Consider the following 22,386-nt stretch of genomic DNA (forward strand, 5'->3'; position numbering starts at 1 on the left):
TCTTCCAAGGCGGGAAATCTGCGGTTTTGGCGGGAAGCGTCGCCCAGTGGCGGGAAACTCTGCAGATGGCGGGAACAAGCTGGAAATGGCGGACAATCGGCAGGAAACGACTGGTGATGGAGTCCGATGGCGTGGACCCTCCGGAACCGGCGGGAGACTTCTTTCTGAGGTAAACTTGCACTTTTCTTCAGGCACGCAGTACCCGGGTGTTGCGGGCACGTAATCCTGCCGACTACGCCAAAGTTGACGCGCCCCCTGGGACATATTCCTTTTTGAGGGGAATACCCGGCACCGGATCAGATGGGGGGTTGTAGTCTCCGAGCGGCTGTGACCCGGCCCCGTGCCCAGGGCGTCAAGCTCAGTGTTATGTGGCAGCTTTACAGATGTTACTAAAGTTCTTTTGTGTCGACTACGCCACCCGTTGTGATGCGGTCACTGTGGCCGCCGCTGCAGCAGGGTCCGCTGAGGCTGATGGTGGATGCGCAGCTTGGTGGGATAACCCCCAACGGGAGGGGTATAGCCTCAGAGGGGACAGGCGCAGAGGATGGGGGTTGTGGTGGTGTGGTGCAGCCGGCAATGAAGACAGACTCGGGTTATGCAGTTAAGGGTGTTTACTTACTGCAGATGTTGTACTGGTCACTCCAGCTGCTAGTGACCACCCGAGCCGTGCTGCGTCCACCAGGTCCTGGATCCAGCCAACCCCCAAACAAGTCCGGAGCGTGGCCCTGAGCTCTCCCTCTGTCCTTTCTTCAGCCGTCCCCACCAGTGATTCACCTAGGTCCAGCTCCCTCGGGCCTTCTGTTGGGACACCCTTGGCCCTGGGTTCCCTGACCCTTCATGTGGTGTGCCTTCGGGGTGAATGTGGTGGGTGACCGTGACAGACACTGCCCACGGTCTCCGGTCTCTGGCTGGGGATTGTTTTCTGCCCCCACCAGCTTGGGTTCCGGTACCCTGATGCTGACTCCTCACCCGGTGCTCTAATTTGGGTTCTTGGGTCCCTTCAGTCTTCCCCCTCTGGGTCTTTCTCTGCTCCACTCTCTCTCTCTCCAGGGCTGCTGTTTCCTTCTCTCTCCTCTCCAACTCACTTTCTGCGTCTGAACTTGTCCTCTGCAGCTGACTGACCCTGATCTAAGTTGGTGCCCTCCTTATATATCCCTCTATGTGTGAGCTCAGGTGACCAGCACCCAATGAGCTCCTATCACTACCCAGACTGCTCCCCCTATCTGCCCCTACACTACATGGGATGTACCACCCCCCTCCCACTCCAGCCAGGAACAGGCTCGGTTGTACCTGCACATTTCTAAGTGGGAGTACCGTCGGCCTGCTCCTCTGAAATGGGATGTATGTAGTGCATGCAGTCTATCTGAGCTCAGTTCCACACTCCATCCTTACCCGGGAGTGGAATATCTCACCTCTGGGTTGAGGTGCAATACCCCTGTAGCAGCCGAATCCTCAGGGTGCTACAACTCAACCACTGATCCATTCATTCCCTCAGTGGCTGCACTTGGATTTTTCTGGAAGCTCCCAAAGAGGATGAATGGAGCTGCGGTTAGGCATCCCACCTGTCGCTTTATTTTAAAATGAGGATAAAAGTGCCTTGTCAGGGATAAAAGTTCCCCATTCTTCTGATTTGTGTGGTTTCCAATGCTCAGATTCCACTGATCAATAAGTCATCACCTACCTAACCTATGGATCAGTGATAACATCTTTTCATCAAAGAAACCTTTAATGCAAACTACAGTAATTGTACATCACAGTCACCTTCAGTGCACACGTAGCGTTTTTCATGCATTTTCGCGGCGTTTTTTTGGCTCGAAAACGCATGAAAAATCCGCAGGTATATTTATACCTGCAGATTTGCTGCGGTTCAATTAAAGTCAATGGGCTGTGGAAACGCTGCGAGTGGTACCCGGGTCGGCTGGGGACGACTACTAATCCCCTCATCCAACCGCCTCTCCCGCTGATAACAGCAAGAGCGGCATGGGTGAGTGGAGCAGTAGTCTCCACAACTGAGCCAGGACTGCGCGTGGTGGGAAAAAAAGTAAAAAAAAACAAAAAAAAACACTATACTCACCTGTCCGGCGCCCCTCGGTGTCCTCCTGGTCCTGGGTCCTCGCGATGTCATCCTCCCGGCGGCCGACGGTACACTGCGCTGCCAGGACCTGCACGGTGCTGCGTGGGAACATTCTGAAGAATGTTCCCACAAGTACTGATGCTGAGGTCACCGAGGCTGATCAGCTGATTTTCAGCTGATGAACCCCAGTGATCTCACTACTGCAGAAGCATGTACACTGACAGGAGTCACTCTTGTCAGTATACATTGCTGTCTTCTACAGCAGTGACATCAGTGATTGCTGATGTCACTGCTGTAGAAGTTACCCGGATCGCCGAGGGACAATCGTGACCGCGGTAATTGTGTACTACACCGTGACGGCGGACAGGTGAGGGATATAGTTGTTTTACTTTTTTTACAGAAGATCGAGGGAGTTCGGGAACTGTGCGCACAATAATTTATTTAAAAAAAAAAACTTGTTTTTTATTTCATTCAAATACTTTATTCTGGCCGTGTCTTTATTGGAAAAGCGGCGACAACTTTACTATACAATACAGTATGCAATACAAGGCTGATGTGAACCCCAACCCTATTACCCCATTCGCCACCGCTACACTGCAGTTGGAAGAGGGGAGGTTAAGCGCCAGATCTGGCGCATCTTATGGATGCACCATTTCTGGGACTGCTGAGGGGTGATATTATTAGCCGCAGAGGGGGATAGTATTCATGGCCCCTTCCCTGGCTATTAATATCAACCTGCAGCTGTCTGTTTATGCTTTTCTTGTTATAGTTTATAGGGGGACCCTGCGTCAAATTTTTCTGGGGTCCCCCTGTAATCTATCCAGTAAAGGCTAAACAAACAGCAGTGGGCTGATATTAATAGCCAGAGAACATTGTTGGCTAATGGCCCCTTTCCCGGCTACTAATGTCAGCCCCCAGCAGTCAGCTTTCCCTCTGCTGGTTATAAAAATGATGCAGGAGCCCACAGCATTTTTTTTACATTTGTACCCACTATCCGGACGTAACTGTGCTCTGGACGCATATTTTTGCTGCGTCCAAAACGTGGCATTTTATTGAACGCAGGTGAATTCACATGTGTTCACTGAACCATGCGTATTCACCGCATTCAATACATTCTAGTGGTCAAATTTCTTTTGTGGAGACTGGGGAATTTGACATGCTGTGGTCCTGAAAGACGCGCTGCATGTCAGTATTCACGGGTGATTTGCAGCCTCTGATGCATGCATAGTGGACATGGGATTTCTAGAGATCCCATCCACTATGCTGTAACATCTGGATGCTGCAGGTTTGATGTTGTATAAACACGCAGCTTCAAACCTGCAGCGGCTCCTGACCGTGGCCACGTAACCAAACTCACCCGCAGCATGTCAATTTCTGTAGCGGACACGCTAGTCGCTGCTGCAGATTTTGACCGATTGAAGTGTCATTATATGCGGTGGATTCACAAGTACCGACAGCAAAAGTGCTGCATTAGAACATTGCATTTTGGACGCAACAAAAATACGCTGCATCCAAAGCGCTGCTTGTTGCTGTTTGTGAGGACGTAGTGGCTAGCGAAACAGCTGTGAGTCGTTATTAATGGCCAGGGATCATGTTTGCAAATGGCACCTTCCCATGCTAAGAATAGCAGCTCACAACTGCCACATAAATTACGTGAATAGAAATGCTAATGGAGATTGGGTGAATGGGATCAGCTGACACCTAGCTCTTTTGTTTGGTGATGACAATGTGTCAATCAGACCTTTTCATGACCAAACCTAATTAAAGTAAAGTAAGGAGTTAAATAAACACACAGACACAAAGCAAACACTTTATTTGAAATACAACAGACACATTCTTTAACCATTTTAATTAACCAACATACTCACCCCAGTTCTGACAGTAATCCAAGGGTTTAAGCAATGTCCCACCAAATAACTTTATTTAGCTCCAAAAAGCATTCATTGATGTACAAAAACGCTTCAAAAACCGCATAAAAAAATGCATCAAAAATGTTTCAAAAACGCACTGCATTTTTCCTGCCAAGGAATGCTCGGGAAATTTCTGCTTCAAATCCTGATCGTGTGCACATAGACTTAGGGTGCAGTCAGACGGCCGTATAAATCGAACCGAGATTGAAATGCAGGGCCAGGGCTGCCACCAGGAATTTAAAAAAAAATTTTGGGTCACTTGAGACTCCGCCCAGGCTCCACCCCAGTTCTGCCTCCACCCCTCGAGCCTTACATAGTCCCACCATCCACTCTTGGAAAAATTCCACTTCTGTACCACATCCTTACCAATCACACAATAAGGCTATATGTGTACGTTCAGGATTTGAATGCAGAAATTTCTGCAGCATTTCTGCATCTCTTGGCAGGAAAAACACTGCAGAAAAAACATGCATTTTGCCGCGATTTTAACTTGTTTTTTTATGCGTTTTTAATGCGTTTTTTTAATGCGTTTTTGGACATGAATGAATGCTTTTTGGAGCTAAATAAAGATATTCGAAAAAAGAAACGTGGGACATTGCTTCAACCCTTGGATTACTGTCAGACCTGGGGTGAGTATATTGGTTAATTTAAATGATTAAAGAATGTGTCTGTTGTACTTCAAATAAAGTGTTTAATCTGTGTGTCTTTATTTAACTCTTTAATTTACTTTAATTAGCTTTTAGTAATGAATGGCTCTGATTGACACCTTGTCATCACCAAACAAAAGGGCTCGGTGTCAGCTAATCCCATACACTCAATCTCATTAGCATTTCCATTCAAGTCATTTCTGGGGCAGCTGAGAGCTGCTATTTTTAGCCTGGGAAGGTGCCATTAGGCAAACATGTTCCCTGCTATTAATAACAGCTCACAGCTGTTTTGTTAGCCGCTACATCCTCACTAACAGCAATAAGCAGCGCTTTGGATGCAGCGTATTTTCACTGCGTACAAAACGCTGTGTTCTAATTCTGCACTTTTGTTGTTAATACATGCGAATCGACCGCATATAATGACACTTCAGTTGGTCAAAATTTGCAGCGGAGACTAGCGTGTCCGATACAGAAATTGACATGCAGCAGGGTGAGTTTGGGTACATGGCCACGGTCAGGAGTGGCAGGTTTGAAGCTGCATGTTTATGCAGCATCAAACCCACTGCGTCCAGATATTACAATATTGTGGATGGGATCTCTAGAAATCCCATGTCAAAAATATGCTGCATCCAAAGCGCTGCTATATCCGGATTGTGGGCACATAGCGTTAAAAAAAAATGCTGTGGGCTCCTGCGTCATTTTAATACCAGCAGAGGGAAAGCCGACCGCTGGGGTCTGATATTAGTAGCTGGGGAATGGGCCATTAGCTAAAAATGTTCCCTGGCTATTAATAACAGCTCGCAGCTGTTTGCTTAGCCTTTACTGGCTAGATTACAGGGGGACCCCAGAAAAAAATTGACGTCAGTTCCCCCTATAAAATATAATCAGAAAAAGCTAAGCAGATAGCTGTGGGTTGAAATTAATAACCAGGGAAGGGGCCATGGATACTAGCCCCCTCCGCGGCTAATAATATCACCCCTCAGCAGTCCCAGGAATGGTGCATCCATAAGATGCACCAAATCTGGTGCTTATCTCCGTTCTTCCCACTGTCGTGTAGCGGTGAGGAGTGGGGTAATGAGGTAATACCACCTTGTATTGGTGGCTGATATGAATCCCAGGTTAGTAACCCCGTAGTAAAGTTTTCAACGCTTTTTCAATAAAGACACGGCCTGAATAAAGTATTTTATTGAAATAAAATTACACACGGTTTTAATAATTTTTTTATTGTTCTCTCAATCCCCGACGCCCTCGTCTCCTGAAAAAAACACAAATAAAAAACAACCATATCCCTCACCTGTCCACTGTCACAACGTAATCCAGATTGTCCCCATGTCTCTCCATTCTGCCCCCATGTCGTCTCCTCCATTCTGCCCCTGTCTCTCCCATTCTGCCCTTATGTCATCTCCCATTCTGCCCCCATGTCATCTCCCATTCTGCCCCCATGTCATCTCCCATTCTGTCCCCACGTCACCTCCCATTTTGTCCCCATGTCTATCCATTCTGCCCCCATGTCATCTCCCATTCCGCCCTCATAGTGCGACTTTACAAAAAAGCTTCTCCTTACCTGGTTGCCGTTCCAGCGGCGACTCTCCTTCGTCGATCTGAGGTGCAGATGCCAGCCAGTCACAGGCTGGCAGTGATGTTATACGCTGGCGATGTGCGCGCTGACATCAGCTGCCGGCCTGTGATGCCAGCGTCATTATCCTGTACCCCAAATGTCAGTGTCATTATTCTGTGCCCAGAGTGCCGGCATTATTATCCTGTTCCCAGAGTGCCAGCGTCATTATCCTGTGCCCCAAATGCCGGCGTCATTATCCTGTGCCCATAGTGCCAGCGTCATTATCCTGTGCCCATAGTGCCAGCATCATTATCTTCTACCCCGAGTGTCAGTGTCATCCTGTACCAAGAGTGCCAGCGTTATTATTAAAACTTCCATTTTTGTCTCATCTGTCCATAGGACATTCTCCCAGAAGCTTTGTGGCTTGTCAACATGTAGTTTGGCAAATTCCAGTCTGGCTTTTTATGATTTTTTTTCAACAATGGTGTTCTCCTTGGTCGTCTCCCATGAAGTCCACTTTCGATCAAACAATGACGGATGGTGCGATCTAACACTGATGTTCCTTGAGCTTGAAGTTCACCTTTAATCTCTTTAGAAGTTTTCCTGGGCTCTTCTGTTACCATTCGTATTATCTGTCTCTTTAATTTGTCATCAATTTTCCTCCTGCGGCCACGTCCAGGGAGGTTGGCTCAGTCCCATGGATCTTAAATCTCTGAATAATATGTGCAACTGTAGTCACAGGAACATCAAGGTGCTTGCAGATGTTCTTATAACCTTTACCTTTAATATGCTTGTCTATAATTTTCTTTCTAATCTCCTGAGACAACTCTTTCCTTTTCTTCCTCTGGTCCATGTTGAGTGTGGTACACAACATGTCACCAAACAGCACAGTGAGTATCTGTAGCCCTATATACAGGCCCACTGACTGATTACAAGATTGTAGACACCTGTGATGCTAATTAGTGGACACAACTTGATTTAACATATCTCTTTTGTCACATTATTTTCAAGGGTATCATCATTTCTGTCCAGGTCTATTTCATGAGTTTAATTTTTTTTAAAATTCTGTGGAAGCAGGCTTGAAAAGCAATCTATTTCATGAGTTTAATTTTTTTTTTAAATTCTGTGGAAGCAGGCCTGAAAAGCTTGAAAAGCAATGTCTGACTTTCAATTGTTCAGTTTCATAGATTTTTAATTTATTATTACTTTTGTCAGATTCAAATTATTTCTGTGACCATTGTGGGTTTTTCTTTCATTAAAAGAGGGGTACCAACAATTTTGACCAGGTGTGTATGTGATTACATTATGGTGGGCTCTATATGTGATTACATTAAGGGGGCTCTATATATGATTATGATGCGCCCCCTGGGCGGTGTGGGGAACCCGGAACCGGGCCTCTGGTGGGATGCTGGGGGTGGTAGTCTCCGTGTGGTGGCGACCCGGTCCGTGGCTCAGGGTGGTCAAACCAGTGGCAGTATTTGTGTAATAACAAATGTCCAACTACGCCACCCGTGGATTGCGGTCAGTGGGGACCACCGCTGCGCTGCAGACCGCTGAGGCTGATGTTGTAAGCGCAGCCAAGTATGGGATAACTCCCCACGGGAGAAGTATTGCCTCAGGGCAGCTAGTGTGGATGATGGGAGTGATGGTGTGAGCGTCCCAGTACTAATGGTGCTGGTGCGGCGATGAAACACAGAGACGTGTGGTGCAGTTCAGGGTCTTTACTGATGGTATAAAGCAGACCCTCCCGTGAGTACTGGTTAGCAGTAGAGGTCTGGTCAGTCTGAGAGCTAGCAGGATCTCCCCCTGGCCAGGTGGAGTTGTAGGCCTCCCCGTCTCTCTGCACTCTTTCCTGGTTACCTTGCTGTGTGCGGGTAGAAGTAGCCCACGTAACTGAGTATACCGTGTGGTGCTCACCCGTATGACCGGTGACTTGGGGCCTTCCGTTAGCCTCCGCTTCACGATGGCGGTGCTGGTCCCTTGCTTGTGACCGTGACTCCGGGCTTCTATGGCCAGAGGACATGGAATCCACTGCGGGTTGGATTCTGCTGCTGGACCTGGATGTCCCCACAGCCTCGGACTCCGTGTCCGGGTTTAGTGTCTTCAGCCAAGGCGAGCTTTCTAGCTTCCAGCCTCTGGCACTCGCTCCTGCTCCTACAGAGCTCCTGTTGTCACTTACCATCTCCAGGCTCTGACTGACCTAATCCCGCCCCAGACCCAGTTTATAAGGGCAGATTCCTCCCCTCCCAGGTCTGGGCGGTCAGTGTTGCATGCTTAGGGCTCCTGACCAGAGAAACCTCCCACTTGCTCTCAGACATAATATTTCTATTACTGTGGCAACCAGACCCCTGGGGTGCCACAATTACATTATGGGGGCTCTATATGTGATTACATTACAGGGGGCTCTATATGTGATTACATTACGAGAGGCTCTATATGTGATTACATTAAAGCACAGTTGGTGGTTAGCACTGCAGCCTTGAAGCGCTGGGGTCTTGGGTTCAAATCCCACCAAGGACAACATCTGCAAGGAGTTTGAATGTTCTCCCCGTGTTTGTGTGGGTTTCCTCCCAGTTGTACGGCTTTCTCCCACACTCCAAAGACACATTAATAGGGAATTTTAGATTGTGAGCCCCCAGTGTTCATAATGTCTGTAAAGCGCTGTGGAGTTAATGGCGCTATATAAGTGAGTAAAATAAATAAATAATAAATAAATTACAAGGGGCATCTGCCGCACCCTCTGGGCCGTGGGGTACTCGGTAGCCGGGCCGGTCGATGCTGGGTGATATCATGGTGGCAGTGACCCGGTCCGTGACCCAAGGCGGTCAATTAAAGAGAAAGTAAAAGGGGAATAAAGTTTTTAGAGATAAAGCTCGTGATGCCACCTGTGATATGCGACTATATGGGGCCGCTGCTGCGGTGCAGGTCCACTGGAGCTGGTGGTGGTGCAGCAGAGTTGGTTCAGCTCTCCACAGGCAGAGCTAAGCTCCAGGGCAGTATATGTAGAATTGTGGAGGTAGATGTTGTTGGTGCGGTGTAATGCAGGTGATGGCGCAGATAATGAGCAGTCCACAGCTTAATGGCGGTTTCCTCTTTCCGGGCGGCCTGGAAGCAAGTTGGGGATCCACCTCGCCAGGTGGAGTTGTAGGCCTTCCCTCTGCGCTATTCTCTTTGACCCTGCTGCTTGAAGCTATGCTGCGGCCCTCGTCCCTAAGTAAAACTTCTTTTTCCTCACCTGTATGGCAGGCAGCTCGGGCCTTCCTTAAGTATCGCTCCTACGTGGGGGTGCTGGGCCCTATAGTGCTGCTGTGCCGCCGGGCATCTGGTGGGGCCAGGAGATCTGCAGTCTCCTGCCCTCCGGATTCAGCTGCTGGGCCTTCAGTGCCCCACAACCACGGAATCCAGTGTCCGGTTGACTTGTGCTTCCCTCTGGGGCGAGCTTATTCACAGCTCCCTTTCCCAGGTCCTTCCTCGTCGTCCTCCTGTCTCCAACTCCTCTCAACTCACTCTTACTAACCCCGCCTCCAGATTCCAGTGTAAAGGGGAGGGGCTCCCCTTTCTGGTCTGGAACCAGGAAAGTGTTGTATGCTGGTAGACCTGATTAGGGAACCCTCCTTGCTTCCAGGCATGGCATCACCCCCTGTGAGGGAGGCAATGCCACTGTGGCAACCGGACTCCTGGGGTGCCACATTCCCCCCTAGTTAAATTCAGTACTCCCAGACTGAGGACACCTTTTGAATTGAACAATTAACAACAATAACAATTCACATTACAAATAGTTTACAAAGTCGCAAAAATCTCAAAAAACCAACAAAAATTGGTAGCAGTCACTGCGGCGCTTAGTCTTTACGCCACTATCAAGGAATTGTCTTTTTCTCGGATACCTGAAGGTTGGTTGGTGATAACCACCTGAACCCACTTCGTGTATCGTCCCGCTTTAGGGCACCCTGTTAGTGGGCCTGGTTTTCGGCCACCCCTGCGGTTTATTTTCAAGGCCAACAATCAACTTTATTCAGCATTGTCCTGACCACACCTAGTCCTGTGGTCCATTTGTCCATAAATTGAATAACTATATATACTCAGGATTACTTACCGGTTACAACTATATAACATACACTACCGTTCAAAAGTTTGGGGTCATTTAGAAATGTCATTATTTTTGAAAGAAAAGCACTTTTTTTTTTCAATGAAACTAACATTAAATGAATCAGAAATACACCCTATACATTGTTAGTGTGGTAAATGACTATTCTAGCTGCTAAAGTCTTTTTTTTATTGCAATATCTACATAAGAGTAAAGAGGCCCATTTCCAAAAACCACCACTCCAGTGTTTAAATGGTACATTGTGTTTGTTAACTGTGTAAGAAGGCTAATGGATGGTTAGAAAACCCTAGAAAACCCTTGCACAAGTATGTCAGCCCAGCTGAAAATGGTTTGACTGATTTGAGAAGCTATAAAATTGACCTTGCTTTGAGCTAGTTGATAATCTTGAGCATTACATTTGCTTGTTCTATGAAACTCTCAAAATGGCCAGAAAAAGAGAACTTTCATGTGAAACTCAACAGTCTATTCTTGTTCTTAGAAATGAAGGCTATTCCATGTGAGAAATTTCCAAGAAACTGAAGATTTCCTACAACGGTGTGTACTAATCCCTTCAGAGGAGAGCACAAACAGGCTCTAACCAGAGTAGAAAGAGAAGTGGGAGACCCTGCTGCACAACTGAGCAACAAGACAAGTACATTAGAGTCTCTAGTTTGAGAAATCGACGCCTCACAGCTCCTCAACTTGCACCTTCATTAAATAGTACACACAAAACGCCAGTGTCAACGTCTACAGTGAAGAGGCGACTCCAGGATGCTGGCCTTCAGGGCAAAGTGGCAAAGAAAAAGCCGTATCTGAGACTGGCTAATAAAAGGAAAAGATTAATATGGGCAAAAGGACACAGACAGTGGACAGAGGAAGATTGGAAAAAAGTTTTATGGACAGACAAATCAAAGTTTGAGGTGTTTGGATCACACAGAAGAACATTTATGAGACGCACAACAACTGAAAAGATTGTGGAAGAGTGCCTGACGCCATCTGTCAAGCATAGAGGAGGTAATGTGATGGTCTGGGGTTGCTTTGGTGCTGGTAAAGTGGGAGATTTGTACAAGGTAAATGGGATTTTGAATAATGAAGACTATCACACCATTTAGCAACGCCATGCCATACCCTGTGGACAGCCCTTGATTGGAGCCAATTTCATCCTACAACAGGACAATGACCCAAAGCACACCTCCAAATTATGCATGAACTACTTAGGGAAGAAGCAGGCAGCTGGTATTCTATCTGTAATGGAGTGGCCAGCGCAGTCACCAGATCTCAACCCCATTGAGCTGTTGTGCAAGCAGCTTGACCGTATGGTACGCAAAAAGTACCCATCAAGCCAATCCAACTTGTGTGAGGGGCTTCAGGAAGCATGGGGGGAAATTTCTCAAGATTACCTCAGCAAATTAACAGCTAGAATGCCAAAGGTCTGCAATGCTGTAATTGCTGCAAAAGGAGCATTCTTTGACGAAAGCAAAGTTTGAAGGAGAAAATTATTCTTTCAAATAAAAATCATTATTTCCACCTTGTCAATGTCTGGACTATATTTTATAATCATTTTGCAACTCATTTGATAAATTAAAGTATGAGTTTTCATGGAAAACACAAAATTGCCTGGGTGACCCCAAACTGTTGAATGGTAGTGTATACTATTATCTTACTACTTCTTAGTCCCTATAACGGGCAGGGAGCAGACCTATGGTACTACCGGTTGAACTACGCAGTACAGTTGTTGCCAATGACCTACCCGGGTCTCTAGTGTCTACCGCTGGTGTGGTGGTTGCATTATTCACTACGCTTCTTGTGGACCTACGTAGTACTGGTATACCAGATCGTCTTCTGCGAACTCCTAAACTCACCATGGGTATGACAGATTCACCGCTAGCAGGGGGTAGATTCTCCTGATCCGCTGCTGATGAAGAATCTGTTTCTGGGGCTGACTGGTCTCTCTGCTGTTCTAGAATCTCTGTGGCTTCCGGTGAAGCTACTTGGGGAAAGGTTAAGACAGCTACCACGATTGCTTGATTCACCTGCGTCCAAGACCGGGGAAATTCTCCAAGGATGGTTTGGACCGTCTCTTCCATCTTTTCTGTGTGCTGGGAGCTGTTTTGATCTTCCTCTTTGTGTCTCAATTGATCAGGGCATATCTTCAGGTAGTCTCTTGAGACTGCCGCTGACGTCTCTCCTCCATCTTTACTGATGAGGCACACCTTGGTGTTGTCAAAATTTGAAGGTAAGACGGTGTATGGCTCAACCTCCCACTGATCATCTAATTTGTGAACTCATCTTTTCGAGTACCTGTTCTCCAGGTTACAAGGGAACTGCAGGTGCATGCTGATTATAAGTTTTCTCCTCTCTTGCCTGGGACAACCTTCTCTCCACACATTCTTGCACCTTGCGGTATTGTTGCTGCCGCTTCGTATCCCAGTCTGCATCTGGTGATGTCATCTCAGGTGTTAAAACTCCCATGTCTAAGTCAATGGGTATCTTGCCAGGTCTTGCTCTCATCAGGTACGCGGGTGTACAGTTGGTGGAGTTCACTGAGATGTGGTTGTATAAGTCCACCAAATCTGGTAACTTCTCTGGCCGCAGGCTACATTCCTCAAGGGGCAATGTCTTCAACAGGTCTATTACCACCTGGTTAATTTTCTCGCAATACCCGTTGGTCTGGAGATGATATGGCGTCGTCCTTATTTTCTTGAAGCTATACAAGTTACAAAATTCTTGAAACACTTCTGCTTCCAAAGCTGGGCCTTGGTCGGTAAGCACTCGCTCAGGGTAAGAGTGCGGGCGACAAAAGTTTTGTTGAAACCCTTTGGCTGCGGTCTTAGCCGTCTGATCTTTCACTGGCACTACTACCAGGAATCGGGATTAGTGGTCTACTATGGTGAGAACGTAGACATAGCCTGACTGGCTTGGGGCTAGCTTCATGTGGTCCAAGGCTACCAGGTCTAGTGGTTGTTTGGTGATTATGGGCTGCAGGACAGCCCTCTGGCCATCACGGTCTTTCCGTCTCAGGTTGCATGGACCACATTCTTGACACCATCTCTCGATTGCTTTCCTCATGCCTGCCCAGTAGAATCGCCCACGTATCAGGACTTCCAACTTCTTGCACCCGAAGTGTCCTGCTCCATCGTAGTACGCCTCTAAGACCATTGGCATATCCCGCTTCAGGACTACAACCTGCCAGACCAGTTCGTGTGTCCGGAAGTTGATGCTTCTTCGACACACCTTTCCCTCATAGATGAACCGTTTGCTGTTCTCCTTCCACAACTGTTAGGTCTCCTGTGGAGCATCTGGATCAAGGTGTGAGTCAGCTTGTGTCAGCAACTCCTTTACTAGGTGGACAGCCGGGATGCTATCCTGAGTCTCTGCCCATCCATGGTGGGGCAATGGGTTAAACGTGGCCTCTCTGTTGGTGGAGAGCTTGTTCCTCACACAGTGGGAGCACTGGGTCACCCCGTGATGATGGAAAGCCGGTAACTCTATCTCCTCCAGCTCTCCCGGGTCTTCTCCCCCATCTGGCAAGTTGGGCATCCTAGACAGCGCATCTATGACGCGCCCCCCTGGGCCGTGGGGTACTCGGTGCCGGGCCGGTCATTGCTAGGGGAGATGTCACAGTGGCGGTGACCCGGTCCGTGACCCAGGGCAGTTAATAAAGAGGTTATTTACAGGGGATTTATAGTTTTTATATAAAGTTCGTGACGCCACCTGTGGCATGGGGCTAAAGGGAGCCGCTGCTGCAGAGCAGGTCCTCTGGAGCTGTTGTTAATGCAGCAGAGTTGGTTTGGCTTTCCACAGGTAGAGCTTAGCTCCAGGGCAGTGTAGATGTTATAGCTGTTGTAGATGATGCTGGGCAGTGTAGTGCAGGGGGTGATGGCGCAGCAATAATTCACAGAGACAGTGGGGTGCAGTCTTCTGGGTCTACTCACAGTTCTCACTTTGCTCCTGGTTACGACTGCAGATCATAACTCCCCACGTTGTGCTGCATTCACCGGGCAGGGGTTCAGCAATCCCCCAGGTATTTCAAGAGTGCTTGACAGGACCCCATTCTATATGCCCTTCTCAGCCGTCTTTCTGCGCTGGCTCTCAAACTTCCTGCCCTGCTCCTCGCAAACAATGTCCCAAGCTGGTATCCTTGGACCTTTCTGGGCAACCTGGAGTTCCCTGGATCCTATGTGGCTAGCTTTTTAGAGAATGAGTGCGGATGTAGAAACTGCACCCTGAAAGTACAGAAGATTCCGGTTTCTAGTTGAACTTTGTAATTCTCACCAGTTAGGGGCCGGTCCCCTCTGCGGCTCGATCACTCCACCGCCTGGTAGATTCGGTCGTACAGGTGGCCTCCAGCACTGCCCGTACCCCTGGGATCCCCTCTTCGCTCCTGGAGCTCTTCCTCCTGCTCCTTCTCCTCAGTCTGTCCTGGGCCTCTCTGGCTAGGCCCTCCTCCTGCAGAGCTCCTGCTCCTCTCACTGTCCTCCTCAGACTGACTACACTGCCAAGATGGCTTCCCTCTTTTATATCCTCCTTCTAAGTGCTCCCCTAATCTTCCTCCACCCACACCCAATACATGGTTCCCCCTCACTTGTTTCCCCCCACTCCAGCCAGGGACAGGGCTCACCAGGAAAAGAGACGCATCTTGCCCCTCCTGCTGCTCTGGAGTAGTGTAGTGTTGGATGCAGGTGTTAGGGTCCCAGGCAGCACTCTTTCCTTACCTGAGAGTGAGATACCACACCTCTGGGTGAGATGCAGTACCTCTGTGGCGACTGAACCCTCAGGGGTGCCACAGATCAGCATTAGCGTTTTTATGCCCTGCCCGATACTTGATGGTAAACTCGTAGTTGGACAGTCGAGCCATCCATCGTTGTTCTACGGCACCAAGCTTTGCAGTCTACAGGTGCGTCAGCGGGTTGTTATCCGTGAAGACTGTAAATCTGGAGGAGGCGAGGTAGTGTTTGAAGCGCTCTGTTACAGCCCAGACTGTGGCTAAAAACTCCAACTTAAAGGAACTATAGTTGTCGGGGTTCCTTTCCGTGGGACGGAGCTTCCTGCTGGCATAGGCAATCACTCTCTCTCTGCCCTGCTGTACCTGGGGCAGCATCGCTCCCAATCCCACGTAGCTGGCATCCGTATGGAGAATAAAGGGTTGGCCATAGTCGGGTTAGGCCAGGGCTTCATCTCCCGTAAGAGCCACTTTCAGTCGAGTGAAGGATTCGTCTTCTGGTTTTACCCCATTTGAACGGAGGATTCGGGTTCTTGGCCCTCTTTGACTGGCCCACTAAGAGGTCCTGCATGGATGCTGCTATCTTGGTGAAACCCTTTATGAATCTCCTGTAGTAGCCTACTAGCCCGAGGAACTGCCGCAATTCTTTGATAGTGGAGGGTCTTGGCCAGTCCTTGAACACGGTGACTTTTTCAGGGTCTTGTGCTACACCTTCGGCGCTTACCACATGACCTAGGTACTGCACCTTGGGCTTCAACAGGTGGCACTTGCACGGCTTTACTTTCAGGCCATAACCAGATAGGGCTTCGAGCACCTCGGCAATTATGTCATCTAAATACAGCAGAGTGGTTTCTAAGTTTTTGTGTCCTAGGCAACACTCCATTAACTGCTGGAAAGGTCCCAGGGCGTTGCAGAGCCTGAATGGCATGCAGTTGAACTCGCAGAGGCCCATTGGTGTCGTAAATGCGGTCTTCTCTCTGTCCGCCTCTGCCACAGAAACCTGCCAATATCCACTGGTGAGATCTAAAGTGGAGAAATAGATAGTGGATCTCAGTGCAGCTAGTGATTCCTCAATTCTGGGTAATGGGTAGGCATCCTTATGTGTAATGCGGTTAATCTGCCTATAATCAACACACATCCTCATTGTACCATTTTTCTTTCTAACGAGGACTAATGGAGCTGCCCAGGGGCTACAACTATCTCTGATCACCCCAGCCTCCTTCATCTCCCGTAACAGTCCTTTGGCACATTGATAGTGAGCTGGTGGTACAGGCCGGTACCTCTCTTTAATGGGCGGATGATTTCCTGTGGGGATATGATGTTGGTCCCCTTTTATCTGCTCAAAGTCTAGTGGGTGTTTGCTAAAGACTCGCTCATATTCTTGGACTACCCGGTATACTCCATGCTTTTGGTGCAAAGGGGCTGTGTCAGTGCCTACTTGTAGCTTCTGACACCAATCCTCCATCTGCCCCTTGGGGCCATTGTCTTCCGTCTGTTCGGACGGAGGCAAGGGTTCCACTGCCTTTATTGCTTTGTTACTGACAGTGAACAACTTAGCAAGGGTAGCATACCGGGGTAAATGGATCTCTTTCTCCCCACAATTCAGGACGCGTATCGGTACTGTCCCCTTGCGAACATTGACTACCCCTCTGTCTGTCAAGATGATGGGCCTACTATCAGAGTACACGGGTTCTACCAGGGCCTGATAATCTTGACCCCTGAGACCTATGGCTGCCCGACATCATATTAACATTTCACTCCTAGGGGTCATTGCAATGGGGAATGGATCACTCATTCTGACACTGCCGACTTCTCCTCCAGACAGCTCTACCTGTTGTCTCTGCATCAGGGGTTTGATCTTCTTCTGCAGAACTCGCTGCTGACCAGAGCTGGCAGACTCTGCGACCTGTTGCAACAAAACAATAATTTCCCCAAGACAATTCTCCATCACATTGGTGCCTAAGGTTATCATAGGATGGCTTTCTCGGTGATCAATATCAACAATAATCATCCCTTGTGATAGCAATTCTACTCGCCCAACCTTTATGGTCACCTCTTTATACCCCACCTGAGGCAAGGGCTGACCATTGCTGGCATAGATGTTAATATGTTCATCTGGACCGCGGGTAATGTCTGAATCAGTCCAGTATCGTTTATAAAGGATATGTGGCATCATTGTCACCTGGGAACCAGTCTCCAGCAACGCATTCATCGAGATGCCATCAAGCACGACAGATAGGACCAGTCGTCCCCCACGTACTTGTCTCGCCAGCTCTGTGGGTCTGGTCATCTTACTCCTGGGGGTTGGTCCTCTGCCCCAGGGGTTGCTTGTTTAAATTGCAGAATCTTGCGAGGTGCCCCGCCTTTTGACAGCGACGACAGATGGGTTCTCAGTCCTGGTCGCAGCGATCGCTGTTTCTCCCTCTGGTCGGTGGAATCCTTCTCTGTTATCTGCGTGTCAGCCTCCACAGGTGCCAGGGAAAAGGATGCCACCTCCTGGTGGTATGTTATAGCTGGGTGCTGGAGGGGTGCAGTGCCACTTGGGGTTGATTCTCGCAGCATCCGGATGGCTCTGTCTTTAAATTGCGCAAAGTCCAGATCAGGGTTTTGCAGAGCCATAATGCGCAGTTGTGTCCGGTGAGCGTTAGACAGGAGCCCCTCGATAAACTGCTCAGTTAGCAATCTGTCCTTGTCTTGCACACTGTAGGGGTCTACCTGTTTAATGGCCCGCAGCTCCTCCTGCAGGTTTAGAGCATAGTCCCGTACACTGTCCTGCACTCTTTGTTTGCACCCGTTCATTTTAATCTCTGCTGCTGTGCGGTTGTCAAAGGTTTCCTTCAATAGGGTCAGAATTTCCTTAACAGTGCTTTTGTCCCTGCCCGGGACTTCACCTCCCTCTGGGCTGCACCGATTAGCTGGCCTATGAGGATGCTGACTTTTTGCTCCTCAGACAGGGGGTACACTTGAAACAAACTGCGCAGTCTCTCCTCAAATTCGCTTAGGGTGTGCGACGCCCCTGAGCACTAGGGCAACCACGCCGCCCCTGGTATATATGGCATTGATAACGGCATTACAGTGGCGGCGGCTGCACCCGCGGCTGAATCCTCTCCCAGGTTGGGCATCTTCCTCCCCCCTAGTGAACCTCAGCCAGGTCCTGGGTTTCTGTTGACGTACCAGTATGCCGCTCTGCTGGCGAGAGGCATTGCTTACCCGGTGGTTTCGGATCGGACCTCCAGCTTCCCCTCGGCTGACGGCAAATGACGTGATGATACAGTTCAGTAAACTCTAGGGCACACAGTACCGGGTTACACCGGGCTTTGTTTACCCTGTTCGTGACGCCAGGTTGACGCGCCCCCTGGGCCATGGGGTACTCGGTAGCCGAGCCGGTCGATGCTGGGGGAAGTCACAGTGGCAGTGACCCGGTCAATTAAAGGGAAAGTAAAAGGTGAATAAAGTTTTTGGAGATAATGTTCGTGATGCCACCTGTGGTATGCGGCTATATGGGGCTGTCACTGCGGTGCAGATACACTGGAGCTGGTGGTGATGCAGCAGAGTTGGTTCACCTCTCCACAGGCAGAGCTAAGCTCCAGGGCAGTATATGTAGAATTGTGGAGGTAGATGTTGTTGGTGCGGTGTATTGCAGGCGATGGCGCAGATAATGACCAGTCCACAGCTTAATGGCGGTTTCCTCTTATCTTTACTTGCGGTTTGTTAAGCTGACCGGGGCACGGGTACTAGCTGGTAGTAGAGGTCCGGGCGGCCTGGAACCAAGTTGGGAATCCACTTCGCCAGGTGGAGTTGTTAGCCTTCCCTCTGCGCTATTCTCTTTATTCCTTGCTGCTTGAAGCTATGCTGCGGCCCTCGTCCTTGAGTAAAGCATCTTTTTCCTCACCTGTATGGCAGGCAGCTCAGGCCTTCCTTAAGTGTCGCTCCGACATGGCGGTGCAGGGCCCTATGGTGCTGCTGTGCCGCCGGGCGCCTGGTCGTGCCAGGAGACCTGCAGTCTCCTGCCCTCCGGATTCAGCTGCTGGGCCTTCAGTGCCCCACAACCACGGACTCCGGTGTCCGGTTCACTTGCGCTTCCCTCTGGGGCGAGCTTATTCACAGCCCCCTTCCCCAGGTCCTTCCTCGTTGTCCTCCTTTATACAGCCTAGAAAATTGGAGTAATTTCCCAAATCAATTGTAAATCCATATTAATGTATAAAAAACACTTTATTTCATAGATAAGATAAAATCACATAACAAAGTTAAGAAAATAGATCTTATGAGGTAAGGATACACACAAGTGCAGAGCAGCAATAAATAAGTGGGTCCTAGGGGAACAACTGGCTAACCCTATTCAACTATAGCATATCATAGTCTATAGTACATGTGTACAGTAAAAAGTAGCAAGAGGCACTGTATGGAGTTAAAATGGTCTCCCCAAGGTAGGTACCTCCACACAGAGAGAAGCAATCATAGAGAGTCACTGAAAGAAGTTGAACAGGCAGAAATAGCGATCACAAGTAGAACCAGAGTGCTCACCCATAAGGTACAAAAATTACCACTAAGCCTCTCTGCAGCCCCGACGCGCGTTTCGCGTGGCTTCTTCGGGGGGCGGTGGTTGTGGAACGAATAAGCACCATTTTATCTCCTGCACAGACTGAATGCAGGTGACAGCGCTGATTACTGCAGCGCATGCGGAGTGACAGGACGTACCCCCGCACCGCGTCACATCCGGCCAGTTTCCCGACGGAACCATGGGCAGGGACGTGCAACTAGTGACGTCACCATCCACAGCCCCGACGTACGGAAGCCCGACGGGACGCGGCCGGAGCAGGACGGCACTGCGCATGCGCGGCTCAGCGGCAGCCATGACAAGTAAGGGATGAAGTGAGGGCACAGAGATACAACTAAATGTATGTAACAAAGCACAGTATACAAGAGAGGGAAAACAGTGAATCAATAAGAAAACGACTGTCACCCTAATCGGGAGAGACATCAGTACAGTATAAACATATATACAGATGCAATGTCAATACAGATACAATAATGTCGTTCCATTGAATCATTGAAATCTTGTATATGGTGATTGATTCCTGATTGATGAGATCGTTACATCCCTAGAGTGTCCAGTAGTTCCATGTGGTAGTCGAGGCATATAAATGGTGATAACAAGATGCAAAGCTATGAAGGAAAAATTTCAACATAAACAAAAGAAATTAAAATCCGCATAAAAAACAAGGGAAAAGATATCTCTATAAGAATGATGAAAAACTGTTAATTTCGTTCAAACCACCAGGGGTCACCGTGTCCAGGATAGCAATCCAGCGGCACTCACTCTGCGCCAAAGTACGCTTGTAGTTACCCCCTCTCGTGCCCAAATGTACCATGTCAATACCCCTGAATATAAGGGATGAGGGATCACAATTATGGCGCAGCTTGAAGTGCCGCGGGATAGTCTTGAGTGTTGAGACGTCAGAGATATCCCACGCAGCAATCACGTCCCTGATATGTTCCCTAACACGCAACCGAAATTCACGGGAAGTAAGTCCCACATAACTAAGATTACATGGACAGGTAGCCATATATACAATGTGTGTAGAGCTGCAAGAAATATAGTGCGTGATTTTAAATTCTTGGCCATTATTGGCGAAGAATGATTTAGTACGAATTATATTTCTGCACGCCATACAAGATCCACATGGGTAACATCCCCATCTTTTTTTGTTGACCATCCCAAAGGGAGCAGGAGTGGGGGCAACATAATGACTCCTGACTAACGAGTCTCTCAGATTTTTACCCCTCCGGGCCGTCATTAATGGTCTATCAGGCAGAATCTTATTGAGTGTAGGTTCGGTTTTAAGAATTGACCAATGTTTATTGAAAATTCCTCGTATCGCATGCCAATGACTATTATATGTTGATATGAACCTAATGGGGGGATCCTTCTCTGGTAACTTTTTGACGCTAGTTAGGAGATCAAGCGGAGTCCTCCTCGCCCGTCTATAGCCTCTTTTGATACTCCCTGCACTGTAACCTCGATCATGGAATCTCTGTTGGAGGTCCCGAGACTGAGCCTCAAACGCCGCATCAGTAGAACAAATGCGCTTTGCTCTGAGATACTGTCCCACTGGAATGGCCCGTATAGTAGACGGTATATGCGCAGATGTTGCATGAAGTAATGCATTCACTGATGTCTTTTTGCGAAAAACATCAGTCAGCACTAGGCCATCCTGTTGGACAGTAATCCCAATATCCAAAAAATCAATATGGGTCGAATCCCAAGTGTAAGTAAGTCTAATATTTAGGTCGTTTGAATTCAGAGAAGAGATAAAATCATGAAGCTCACTCTCGGGACCTTGCCAAATGATAAAGATATCATCTATATATCTATACCAGCACTGCGCATGGGTAGCGGCGCACGCGCCCCCCCCGAAAACCTCCCTCTCCCAAAAACCGAGAAAGAGGTTAGCGCAGGACGGCGCGCACGCCGCACCCATCGCAGTGCCCCGCTTCTGAAGAAAAAATCTATCTTTAAATGTGAAGAAATTATGAGTCAATATGAACTCTAATAATTCCAGGATCAGTGCACGGAGAGAGACATCTAGACTGCTAGTCTCGAGAAAGAACGCCGCGGCCCGTAGTCCATCCACATGGTCAATACTAGTATATAATGACTCAACGTCAATGGCCACTAGAAGACTACCTGAGTCAAGGTATAAACCATCAACTTTCCTAAGGACGTCACCAGTGTCCCTGACATAGGAGGGCAGGGTCTCAACAAGTGGATGTAAATAATATTCGATGAATTTACAAATGGGATCACACAGCCCTCCAATGCCAGAGACAATGGGACGTCCCGGTGGTTCCCTAAGATTCTTATGCACTTTCGGGAGTAAATAGAAAGTGAGAGTAACTGGGCATTTGACACATAGGCCATCAAAGATTTTTTTTGGTATAATACCTTGTTCATAGGCCCGCTCAAGAATGTCAAAAAGATCCGCCCTGAAAGCTGTCAAGGGATTGTTAGGTAGAGTGATGTATGAAGACCGGTCCCTAAGTTGTCTAAAGGCTTCTTTCTCGTATTTCGCAACTGGCCAGATCACCACGTTCCCTCCCTTATCCGCAGGTTTGAATACTACATCCTTAAGCGACTTTAGCTCGCTAAGTGCCCTTCTCTGACCAACAGTGAGATTATCATGTTTAGGTCCCCCTGGCAATGTCCTCAGGTCATTACTAACGAGTTTGTTAAATATCTCTACTTGTGGGCAGAGGAGAAAGGGAGGGAAAATCGTAGATCTAGCCAGAACCGAACAGGGGAAAGTACCTTTCTGGGTTGAAATATTTTCACTCTCCAATTCCTCTAGAGCTGACAGGGCCTTTTTTTCCATAGTGGTATTCAGGTGGA

General features: G+C 48.4%; 1 protein-coding gene across 1 annotated transcript in view; it reads left to right on the forward strand.

The window, feature by feature from the left end:
* The window catches only part of LOC141221131 (uncharacterized), a 117,720-nt gene extending 95,560 nt beyond the window's left edge, over positions 1-22,160 (forward strand). Inside the window, exon 11 of the mRNA XM_073666481.1 lies at positions 22,108-22,160. Coding sequence (XP_073522582.1) covers positions 22,108-22,160 — 53 coding nt within the window. The remainder of the gene's footprint in view (positions 1-22,107) is intronic.
* The last annotated feature ends 226 nt before the right edge of the window (positions 22,161-22,386 follow it).

Source organism: Phyllobates terribilis, unplaced genomic scaffold (assembly GCF_046119375.1).
Source record: "Phyllobates terribilis strain yellow unplaced genomic scaffold, ASM4611937v1 Scaffold_320__1_contigs__length_2182038, whole genome shotgun sequence".
NCBI classification, from domain to species: Eukaryota; Metazoa; Chordata; class Amphibia; order Anura; family Dendrobatidae; genus Phyllobates; species Phyllobates terribilis.